Source organism: Accipiter gentilis, chromosome 12, assembly GCF_929443795.1.
Source record: "Accipiter gentilis chromosome 12, bAccGen1.1, whole genome shotgun sequence".
In the NCBI taxonomy this organism is placed as follows: Eukaryota; Metazoa; Chordata; class Aves; order Accipitriformes; family Accipitridae; genus Astur; species Astur gentilis.
In genome coordinates, this window is record NC_064891.1 from 19,495,329 (window position 1) to 19,507,835 (window position 12,507).

The following is a 12,507-nucleotide window of genomic DNA, read 5'->3' on the forward strand; positions in this document are numbered from 1 at the left end:
AAAATGAAGTCACAGGAGGCACAAAAGCACCTACCAGAGCAGCTTTTGCTATCCCTGCAAGCCAAGAGATGTCTTAATTCAAACTGCTTGTCTGAAAACTGTCAGCGGTAGAGAGCTACGTCTGTAACATCTGCCATGGGTGGGAGGTGGGGGGGGCGGGGGAAGCAACTAACTATAGACTCACACACCAAATGTATGCCAATAAAGCTTTGGGCTGGATTATTTGCCTGCAAGCACTGATAGATCTGTACAGCTGACCTTGGTTTTCAAGCACAGCATTGCCTCTAACAGCCATAGTTTGGGGTATTTGAGGTTTTTTGGCAGAGCTCAAAAAAAGGGGGGAAATTGTACATTATTGCAGCGTAAAATGCCCAAAATACGCATGGATGAGTGTAGAAACTTGAAAACCGTGTGGGAGTTGGTAACCTGCTTTCAGTCTCACAGTCTTTAATAGCTGAAACCTGTTTATCTGCTTTCTGATAGGGAAGCCAAGACAAGATTAGAACAGGCTCAGTTAAGATTGCATATCTATTCAGGTTACATATTGATAGTACAGTTCAATACCTTCACACAGTACAATTTATCCCTTCCTGTTACCAATATATTTAAGCTTGCCATTAGGAGAAGAATTAAAAGATATAAATAAAGCAATATATGAATATAGGGTGGGTTCACACTGTCTATCACCATGCTTTGCAATGGTGATAGGCATGGTGATAGGATGTTTCTTCATCGGAAGAAACAATAAATATGGAGGAGTCTACCAACTTTCACTTAGGGAGAAATGAATTTTTAACTCTTTCTCCTAAAAAGACCATCTTCATCATCAGAACAAAGGCGGACGGCATCCCTTCTGCTTTGTGTCCTGCAGCTGTTCTGTCCCACTCAAGCAAAGCTGGACATTTAGAAGGCCTCATCTCCTGTTTGCATTTTCTTCAGCTGTCCCTTTCTATGCTGGGGCACATCCAGGTTCTCTCTGCTTTACCTGGCCACTTATTTTCAAAAAAATTATAGTAATTAGCTCTCTTTGAGATGTCTGCTCTCCTTTCAGGTACAGTTAAATTGACTTGAGTTTAGAAAAAGTTTATGGCAGACTGACAGATAGACTGAGATATGCATATCCAGTATTTGCCTAGGTTTTTCTCCGTGTGGGGATTTGCTTGAGAAATACCAAGTGAATTAAGTGATTTCTAAATTTAAAAAGAGCAGACAGCCTTTGCTTCAGAGGTTCAGAAAGCTGGCGTATCTGAAGAGTACCTCCACACAATCATCCTTCTCTCTACCAAGACTTTGAAATGTTTGGACTTTTGGGTTGGTTGCTTTTATTTAAAAAAAAAAATAAATAAAAATGAAAACACCATATTGTGGAACAGAAAATTTACTTCTACAGATTGTTCAAAATTGCTCAGAACAGATGTGATTTCAAGGGGAATTTCGTGCCCAGCATATGCTTTTCCCCTATAAATAGCAAATAAAAAATGAGGGTCTTTTTTAAAGTTCACCATCTCCAGCAGTTCCATTTTAGTTCTCATCTGATCTATGTCTTCTCTGCAGCACTGTCATTCCTTTTTCACTGCAGAGGCACTGAGGTGGAGTGGTGGAGAGCAGAATGGGCTGTAGCTCCTCTACAAAAAGTACTCACTTGCAGCTGGTAGAGGAGCAACAGTATTTGCCACTCCCCATCATAATCCTGGTTGCATCTATCCCAGGCAACCTTTTAATAATAGGCTTAAAGTGCAGAAAAGGATGGTTGGGGGCGGGGGGGGGGGGCTGGCGCAGAATGACAAAAGCTGTCTTGTGACAAGGATAGAAAAAAAACAGGCTACAGTATTAGGTGAGGTTTTAGAAACTCACTCACTAGAGATTTTAAGACCAGCTTAGACAAATATCTGTCAGAAATTGTTCAGAGATGCTGATTGTGGTTTTGGGCAGGGGATCACCTGGAGATTTTTCAAAAATCTCTTCCTGCCCTTTCTAGCATGATGAGAAATGACAAGGTAAAGCTACAGAACAAAGTCTCACCCAAGGACAGAGTTTAATGGTGATTGCCACTACCTTTCCCCCTGCGCAATAAAGACAGATACGCGGTGAGCACTCTGTCATCAGGCACAGGAGGGAGAAGGGACCAGGAGTGGGTAAGAAGACAAAAGGCACGTCAGTTCACTTTCCGATTAACAAAATTTTCAGTGGAAGCAGACACTACCTTTGGCACCATTAAATTGGATTATAAGATCTTCGGGGCTCCAATGTGTCTGTTCAGCTCAACAACACCTTAATCTTACCTATCACTCTGCCTACATGCACAATACAAAACATTCATAACAATTACCACCACAACAGCTAATTCTTACCATACAAGAACAACAGCTATTCACCCTGGGATCCCTCAGCTTAAGTGTAGCATATGATCAAAGACTACTACAAACGAAACCCCACTGTAGAGGACATTGCAAAGAATAAAGACTCAGTCTGACACATCGCTGTTTTCCTCAGCATTGTCCCATTCACCATTACAAACTTCCTACGAGAATCCCTTCTTTCGGTGAAATGACAGCTCATCCTACCTGCGCTGTACAGACCTGCGCTCACCGTAGGAGCTGCTGTGAACTCTTCTCTCCCTTTAGGCTGTAATTATTTCAGTGTAACTCCACCCCCCGCCCCTGCAATGCTACTTCTTTGTTTAATTACTTTGTGAAGCCCTGGCTTATCACACAGATTTTCAATTAAATTAAAAGCAATAAAAACCCATTTCAAATTGTTCACTTATTGTGCTTGAATCACATGCACTTAACAAAATGCTTTGATGGAGTCCTCGCTTAACATTCCTTCTGTCTCAGTGACCTTGAAGTTACTGAACATCTGTTTCACTCTTATCTTGCACTGAAATATTTCAGACAGATGTAGCTATAAAAAGTCATTGACCTCAAAATTCAAGCCCTTAATTCAATTATTCCTATGAAACCTATAGTTTGTGCATAATTAAGTTAGAAAGAAATGCGGTCACACACTGATTTTTTTAACACTCCTGGCAGAAGGCAACTAGCCACAGTAACCTGGAGACTGGAAATTTCAATGTCAATTGAACTCCGTACCCCAAAGAAAGAAAAAGTCATCTGAACCTATTATTGTGCAAAACTGAAGAGGTCTCCAGTGTGCCTTTGATCATTTTGCATGTCTTAATTCCTTTTCCCAGTCCTTTTGTTTCTGATACGTGCACGCACTGACCAGATTGAAAGGAACAATCTGTTACTAATTACTCAGGTCTACTCTGCACTCTCCTCCCAGCACAGCTGAACGCAAATGTGTGCGCACGTGTGCAAGGCGCACCATCACCAGTGACCAGACCGAACTGGAAATGAGCCTCCAGCACTACAGGCACACGGCTTCAGGGTCCCACTCACGTCGACTCCTGCCTTCTCCTTTCATGCAGCCTCCCACACCAGCCCAGGTACACTGTAAAGCTCCTGGTTTCAGGGTAGCCTCCCTCCTTCCACTGGCAATTATTGGTTCTCTGTAGCCCTAAATGGTCCCTTTTACACTAATTGCCAAGTTAGCAAGGGTAGGACAAGCTGCCGGTAACAGACGTGCGTTTTCACCAAGCTGTACACCCTGCTTCCAAAGTCATCAGTTGGGTTCCTGCTTCCTGAACCGCAAGTACCTCAATAAGTTTTATTGCTATGAAGGACAGTGTGGGACTAGGGAAGATGATCTCATGTTGCCTGTGCTCCACTCCAGAGAACTACATTTCTTCATGGCATCATACTTGGCACTCAATTGCCTCCTAAAACAGAGGTAGAGCAAAGCACTTAAAATCAGGTAATCATTCTTCCATATCTCTGGCACTGGCTCACCATCTCTTAGGGACTGAAATTGCTTCCACAAAAGTAATGAGAGTTCTGCCATTAATTCAAGTGGCAACAGAATCAGCCTTGGCAATAGATTTTCCCTGCCATTAATAAAGTCTACTATTCTTTTTACTACTGCGTATGTTCACAAACACACATACCCAGGCAAAAAGTCACGCCGATGCCCTTGGCATTGGATGCACAGTCATTTTGTAATGATTCGTGTCAAACGACTACCTGTTCAGTGTGTGATTACTTTTTTTTTTTTTTCAATTTACATCATCTTTACCCCTCCCTGAAACCTAAAATTGGATACTTACTGATGCCAACAGCTGTAATAAGTTTAATCGCAAGTTCTGGGATTTCACACTGCATAAAGAAAGGTTCCAAAATGTAACGTCCAAATGCCAATGATATCACTGCTGTGGCAGCAGGGCTAGAGTAAAAACAAAAACAACAACAACAAAAAATCACAAAATTAATCTGCGATAGTACATAGATAATATTCTTATGAGATCGTGCTGTAACTTTACTATCACAGAACTGTGAACCGCACTTAATTTTGGAGCCTGCTTGTAACTATGCTGCCATGTACCATGATTTCTGATTGTAGCAGGAAACCACGAGCTATTTAGCTTTGCTCAGCGGTTCTGATCTTAAGAGCAACACTTCCTACCAGGATCACTCTTACAACTTCCATGTTGTGAAGCAGCCATAAACAGAAAGGAAAGATATTAATAGAAATCTTCATTCACTTGCTTGAAGTGAACATGGCCAGAATTAAATTACATGGGCAAAACCCTGAGTAAGAGTCACTGAGGACTTAATTTTAGTGGCCAGATATATCTCACCCCTCAGAGACACAAGCAAATTAATTTCAAGCAAGCTGAGCATTCTGCCTTACTGAAATAAGTATCCAAAACCTACTCAAGTCTTTTATTAAAACCTGAGACAATGCAAAAAATGAATGAAAATGGGATTTCCTAAAATGCAAACAGAATTTGTTCCTTTTAGTGACTAACAATTTCCTAACACTGCAAGTGAGAGCAAAAAATCCTCAAAGTACAGAAAGCATCTCCCATGAAACAGAGAAATGTGAAGAAAGGCACGCAGCTGTGGCATTTACCAATTTGAAATACTCATAATATTCATACAGCCTTTCTCTTTGAGACAAGCTAAATGTTTGCCAGAAGCCTTAGCACTGACACATATTAACAGCAAATTACCCCGTGCCTCAGATCAGACACTGTCTGCATATTACTGTTCCAGTGGTCTGTTCACGTTTTGTTTGGGAGGACACTTTCACCCTCCTTAGGAGAGCTGGTGGCATCTGTGCTTCATCTCACTCTCACACACAGTAAGGACAAAAGGGCATACGGCTGCCTCAAAGAATTTTTGAGTTAAACAAGAGGCCATGCAAATTTCTTGTAAAAAAAATCTACAGCATTTAATAAAATAATGCCTCACGTTACAGAATTTTAGTAAAAATATAGTTGCTAAAAATGCTATGGAACAGCATAAAAATTCTGCAGAGAAGTTACAATTCTCCATTGAACGATAAAAGAATTTTCCACACGAGAGTTTCGCCCTTGAAACAAACCCCACTTTCTTAGCATTATGACTCAACCAAAATGTCACACATCGTGTTGGTCCAAACTGCAGAGCAGCAAAGAACAGAAGTATCTTCCTCGGAAAGTTTCTGCATGGACAAAGGAGGGCTGCTGCTTGTGCATCCCCATGCATGAGGACTGTTCCTCTCGCTGGCCAACAATTGGCTTTGCAACTTTTGCCTTTGCTCAGGAACCAAATGACCCCTGTGCTGGATTTACACAGACCTTTACTGACTTTACCTCGGTGCAATATTTCTAATTTACATTTCAAGAAGATCACCAGGCTTCCAGTTTTAAGTACGGCAGCCTGCCAAAAGTAGTTTGAAGTGTCCTAGATGAGATCAAAGATCAGATCTTTGGAGCTTTCCCAGACCTTTTTCCTCAGTCCCAGCTCCTTTTTCCAGAATTTGGATTTTTCCCTCTCATTTTATGAGAAGCCTTTTTAAAGAGGCAGTTGCTGCCTCTATGTTTTTAAAAACATAGTGGTTTTTAAAACACAGCTCATAAATTATACCTCTAATAAATAGCTGTCTCTCTCATATTCCCATGTTTGGCGGGGGGAGATGTTGCTGGCAGTGTAGTCAATCTATGGAGGTGGAAGTTGAAGGAATGGAGCGTTTTTCCTTTTGACTGCAAACCTAAAGACAGGCTGGCAGCTCCCTAAACTGCGTGTTCAGGAGCAGACAGAAAGCACATTAGCAGCTTTCATTGAAGGACAAGGAGCACAAAAAGCCACCGGGAAAGGAGCAGACAGAATGCCCCAGCATATACCACAGGTGAGTGAGTCACTTGGCATCACACTCTCACCCAACCTGTGTTAAGCAACCACCGTAGTTAAGCACTGCAGTCATCTTCACTTGTTCAAAAACTAGATTATTTTTTTTAAAAGTATGTAATATACCTCCAACTTGACTTTTGGGGAGAAAAAAAGTTCCTGCTTGTACTGGATGAGGAGCAGCACAGTGTAAGGCACATCTAAACAGCAAGGGATGCTGGCACAATTTAATTAGTATGTGAGCAGAGTTTAAGTGTGTCCTAGACAGTAAAATAGTGGCTGAAAACACATACAAGAGCAGGAAATGTTTATTTTGGTTGCGGCTGCTCCACCAGCCCGTGGGTGTGATAATCCTGCAGTCTTTCAGAATTAAAAATGGCTTAGACCGAGAATAGTGTGTGCAACTTCATCTACTGAAAAAAACCTAGATACATATTAGGTCTCAACTTCTTTGATAGCAGCAGCCAATTAGTTTACCGATGCAGGAGTCAGATATAAAACTCTACACAGGGTTTCAGCAGCACTGCTCTGATCATCACAAGTTATAACAAGTACACCTCCCTTGCTGCCTCTCAGATTTGATGATTAAAGAATCCACTGATGTTCCTTCCCATGCAAGATTATTATTTTCTGGGTGTGGGGCAGATCACAATGACTAAGAGTGTTTTCATGACACTCCTGGGACACTGTCATATGTAAAAAAAAAAATAATAATTTTGCAAGGAGAGAAATTTGTGAAGCCTGGTTTCTTGTGGGTATTTGTGCCTAGGTTAATAAGTTTCTCCCGCCTAGTAAGGTGCAGGTTAAGAGTGGGATTTCTAACACTACTCTCTTTTGTTGATTCTGTGATGTGCAATGACATAGCTACGTTCACAGCACCGTGCTGCTCACAGTGAAAATATAGGTCTGTTTCCTCTGTCTGGTTTTCCTTTTTGGCAAAAAGTTAATACAGTTAAGACATCTGCTCTTTCATCACATTTGATGGAAATTATGCAGTTAATTCAAAGGTTATGTACAGGTGGGGAGGATGTGAGGGACCATCTGACATACACAATGATTTCCTCCGGAAACAAGATAAGAATTTATGGATTCATAATGACTCAGCGCTGTCAGTGCTTTTAAACTCAACAGTCTATGCTAGAACTTGTCAATATTATGTAAACATAGTTGTGATTTGAAACGAGGCTTGCGCTTTTGTGACTAATTTGCTGATTGCAGAAGAGGGGGGAAAGGAGTGCTAACTAGCCTGAGGCAGGAACGGAGCATTTCCAAAGTCATTTTGCATAAGTGAGTTGCCCTATTCTACGTGTAACAAGCTCTCCAGCCTCAGCAATACTGTAAAAAAAAAATAATATATATATATTAAAAATTCAAAGGGCCATATTTGAGTTTGATACAAAGATCCATTTACATTATGAAAATTTATTTGATATGATTCGATAATTCAGCATCTTCATATTGTAATTCACCTATACAATGTCAAGGGCTGCATGAGTCACAGGCTTACAGACCAAAACAATACTTTGGACATTTTAGATATGTAAGGACTTAATGTCCCTTTATTTGGCCAGTTAGTGCTTTTCATAACAATCAAGAGTTACATTCTCCAACACCCCACAAAAACAAAAAAATGGGGACCTGAACTGACATGTAAAGAATACATGATGCCCCCAAATCTGAAAACTACCAGGGAATAGCTTCACCAGGAGTTATTCCTGTATCCACAGACAACAGCAACCACTCCAAAAACTAGTGCCAAGACTGAGAAAATGTAAAGGTGACTTTCCTCTTCCACTATACTATAGATAGGCAAGGGTATTAGTGTTATTAGTGACTTTAATGGAGACAGTAAGCTTAGCAAAATTAAAGCTAGTAGCTGAATTTGTGTGGCAGTTTCCTTAGAATAGGTTTTTCCCGCCCCATGCATGCACATATGTCTTCTTGAATGTTTCAATGCCAACGAGCAAAATAGCACTGTTAAATTCTCTGAAGCAACCATACTAAAAAACCACAGCTCATTGATCAAGTTATATTTGATTTTTTTGCCCATCATGTATTGGAGATTTTTCTTTAAGACTGAAAAGTGTATTGGCATCAGAAATGAAACACAGAAAAGCCACAATACAGTTACCAAAAAGCCACAACACACTTACCGAATGATGAGTAATTCAACCCAGACTCTCACAAAAGCGGGTAATGGGCCAAAGGCCTCCAGGATGTAGATGTAGTGACCACCAGATTTCTTAATGCATGTTCCTAGTTCAGCATAGCAGAGGGCACCTGTGAAAGTTAAACCATGGCATCACGAGAGACATCCAGAAATACCTTTCAAAACATTTATAAACTGAACTATGGAGCTGCTGTGGTATCACAATATATATTTTAATATATATTTTAATCATTTTTTTCAAGCAACTTTGTAAGTTTTAATTCATTCAGCTAGACTTGCTGTTAACAAAACCGTACACGTATTCAGTTACATTTACATGTAAAGCCACTGAACAAACTATTTGCTATCAACATGTTTCATTACTCTTCTGTATCTCGTGGTAAGGGTCAACAAAACACTGTGTCATGCTGGCTACCCTGGCTCCTCAGCCAGCCTGACTGCACCGCTAAGTGAAAGTCTTGTAGCACATTTGCTTGTTACCAAATGATGATCAGTTCCTATCAGCCTCAGAGATGCCTGGCTCAGTCTCTGAAGAAAAGCCTGAAAACTGTATTACCTCTCCTCAGCCATGGGCAAAGCAATCAACTGCCCAAAATTTGGAAGCAGGTGTTGCAGATTAAGAATTTTCCTAAATAGTACTCCCAATGTCTTATATTCAAAATTCGGGGGATGGCTTAGCCCTGGCTTTTCAACACTGGTGCAGTGTTGTTGTATACTACTAATGCGATGAAAGCTCACTTCACTTCTGCGTTGCCCTAGATACAGACCACTTCACGTTTTCATAGCAGGGGGCTCATTTCATCCTTTGGTGAATTTACACTGACTAAATTAAAACCCAAATCATCATCACACTGCTGCATTAGCTCATGCAGGAGTGGTTCAGGCCCCTTTGGAGCAAGCGCTAGTGGCATTCCCAGCAAGTAGCAGCTCTCAGAGAGCTCCCCAAGACTGCTGCCGGCACAACGGGCAGCCTCTGCCATTACGGAGCAGGCAACAGCATGCTGCAACCATGAGGACCTGCATGAAGCCTTCTTCACCCATGCACCATCTGCTACTGTTGCTTAATGAGCCATCACTCCGTCACAAAGACGGTGGATTCTCAGCTCCGTGGGTAGACCACATCAGTAGAGAAGTGTACCACGTCCGATAAATGTAGGCAGCCCTTTTAGAAGAGTCTGAGAAGCCAGATGAAAACAGTAATAAAGTTTGTAAACACTGCATCACATAGAGTTAAGATCAGCAACGTACATGAACTCATTTCGGCTCTGTTCCCTGCGAGCTTTTGTGCTGCAGCACTTTAAGATGAAAACTACAGTTGTCAAAACCGCCTAACGTGTACAAGCCCATTAAAGCTGTACCACATTATGACAAATTCCATCCTTGTTCATTTGCTTTGTTTGGGGCTTTGCAAAAATGTGGCAGCTTTTATCTGCTGTTCTTCAGCTTACCTGAAAAAGTACTTAAAGGAATTTTTACAGCCACATTAAAAAAAAGCTATTGATGGGTTTTCTCGTGCCAGCCTCTTCTGTTCAGGATGAAATGACATTGTGTTTCGATACATGTTATACACAGAGCCTCAGCAAGACCTTAAGTGATCTTTGCACGTGATTTTACTATAACTAAGTCACAACAGGGAATTAAAAACACTTATGGTGTAAGAAAATATGAAAAAATAAGTATAACAGATACATTCAGAAAAAGAGATAGTATCTTTTGCAGGGCCAAATTATATGGTTCTTCATATCTTGAGTCTGGAAAACAATCTAGAAAATCCTTCTGATAAAAGAGATTATTCTTCTTTTTTTACAGACTTTACTTCACAGCCAGAAAAATAATACTATTAATGTTAAAGCCCAAAACGCAATGCTTAAGCAAATTCTGTTTTGACTAACTCTAAAGACCAAGGTCTTCTGACAGGGTTACAAATTGTATCTGAGATCTTTCTTTGTAGTGGAATTTTGGTTCCAGGCAGGACTTCCACATTTGTACAACAGATTATGCTGCACATTGTACCAATACATTTAACATTTGACCAGAACAGGTCCTAACTTAGTGCACTGTCTGTTTGGCTTGGGTGGGCTCAGCCTGTAAACAGTTCATGTTTCTTTTAAGCTCAGAGCCAATTTACACAGGGTGGCATTTGCATGTTCCACCTATTAAGCAGACACGCGCTAGTGCGTGTTTGTCCTCTTTACCTCCTGCCAGAAAACAAGTCGTTTCTGTTTTAAATAAAGCCAATATTCATGTTAGTCCTTCAGCTTCTTTGAGATTAACTCATTAAGTAGGTCAATGGACCCTCTGTCCTGCAGAGGCCAGGGTGGGGTTTTCTACTCTGAATGGGGGCTTTGTGCACAGAACAAATAAACTGGCATTCTTCAGAATTTACTACTCTTCAAAAATACATAAAATTAGTAAAAACCGTCACAATAGGCAGGCAAGCAATGAAACTCGTATTACAAATTTGTTTCCATCACACTGGTTTCTTGCAGCACAATCTTTCAAAGCAACATCACGAGCAAGGAACGAAGTAAAGAGCAGTAATACAAGACCGGGGAGAGGGGTTATTAAAGTTATTATTTTGCTCACTTTCATGCCAATACAGCTTACGCCCAGCGAGAATTATTCCTCTCAGACCTTGCTCTACCTCTAGGGAACTAAGTCGAGCTGTCTAAACATTTCGCTGGTGTTTGAGCGGAGTGACCCGCATCCCCAGCTGCTGGGGGCCTTACAAGCAAACCATAAACTAGCTCTTACAGCCAGAAGAAAAACATTATACATACAGCACATTGTATGGCATAAAATGGACATTTATGTTTCCTGTTCCTTTAGGGACCCGTAAGGAACAATAATTTACGCTTCCAATCTTTACTGACCCGGCGCCGGGGGAACAGGGGCTGCATACCTCTGTGCCCTCCACGCAACCTATCACGCAGCAAAAACCTTCTGGAGCCCTATTGGTCCTCAAGCTCCACACTGTGCCTTGCTATCCAATGGCAAAATCAGACAAATAACAGCAATAATCCACCGGCCGCCCCTCTGGACCAATTGGAAAATGTTAAGGAACTTACCAAAGAGCGAGAGGATCCCGCACACTGTCCAGACAGTCAAGGACATGCCCACGCTGCCCGTGTTCTTCAGGATGCCTTTGGGAGAGATGAAGATGCCAGCTCCGATGATAGTGCCAATTATGATAGATATGCCCCTCAAGAGCGTCACTTTCTTCTTCAGCACAACTTTTCCCTCCTGGGCTGGCTGTCCGCTGTCCATAGAGGGCAACCTGCCATTAGCTTGCCCCTGCAAGTAGCTTCCATTAGAGACCGTGGTTACAGCAGCTTTCCTAAACATGCTACAGTGCCACCAGCACACCGACAGCAAGCACAGGCAAAAAAAGTTTGCAGCAGAAACTCAAGGGTTGGTTGTTTTTTTTTCCTCTCTGCGTAGTCAACTACTTAGTCTCTTCCTCTGCCCTCTCTTATCTTTCCAGCTGCTCCTACGCACAGGTAGCAAGCTCCTAAAGTGTATTTGAGCCTTTACTGCGATCTGAGCACTGCTCGGGAACACCTGCGCTTTCACACTGCGAGCTGGTACTGCCCTATCATTGGAAACCAGCTCAGCTTCCGCGTGGACTTGTATTTAAGCTCTTGTCATACCAAGTTACTCCAGCTGAATGATGATGCAAATTCTCCAGGTTTGCATCAGCCATTTGAGAAACCTCTGGCATTACTCAGCATTTCTCTTTTTTTCTTTTTTTTTTTTTTTTTTTCTTTCTTTTTAAACAGTAGGGGCATGTTGCACAACTGACCTGAGGGTGGTGGGAAGAACAAAGCACTTGCAAGCAAAACTGAGCCAATCAAGCTAAGCACATCACCCTCGACACCCTGAGACACACTCCCAAATTTTTTTCAAGCAACTCAGAGCCAGAAACAAAAGCCTGCTTAAACACAAAGCTCGTCAGAGCGCAAGGGGAAAAGAAATCAAACAGGATACGTCATCCCTGGGTCTAATCCAATTTCTTTCTTGAAAAACTCCTCTTAACGAAAGTTAAGTTTGCGGGGTTTAACTTCTTGTGTCGCAGTTGATCAGCCTCTCTCACATCTATGTTACTTA

At 41.6% G+C, this 12,507-nt stretch overlaps 1 protein-coding gene across 1 annotated transcript in view; it reads right to left on the bottom strand.

Moving 5' to 3' along the window:
- SLC7A11 (solute carrier family 7 member 11) overlaps positions 1 to 11,921 on the bottom strand; it is a 59,066-nt gene extending 47,145 nt beyond the window's left edge. The window contains exons 1-3 of the mRNA XM_049815001.1: positions 11,469 to 11,921; positions 8,384 to 8,510; positions 4,166 to 4,281 (exon numbers count right to left, since the gene is read on the bottom strand). Of these exons, the coding sequence (XP_049670958.1) occupies positions 4,166 to 4,281; positions 8,384 to 8,510; positions 11,469 to 11,745 (520 nt within the window). The 5' untranslated portion in view covers positions 11,746 to 11,921. The remainder of the gene's footprint in view (positions 1 to 4,165; positions 4,282 to 8,383; positions 8,511 to 11,468) is intronic.
- Between the last annotated feature and the right edge of the window lie 586 nt (positions 11,922 to 12,507).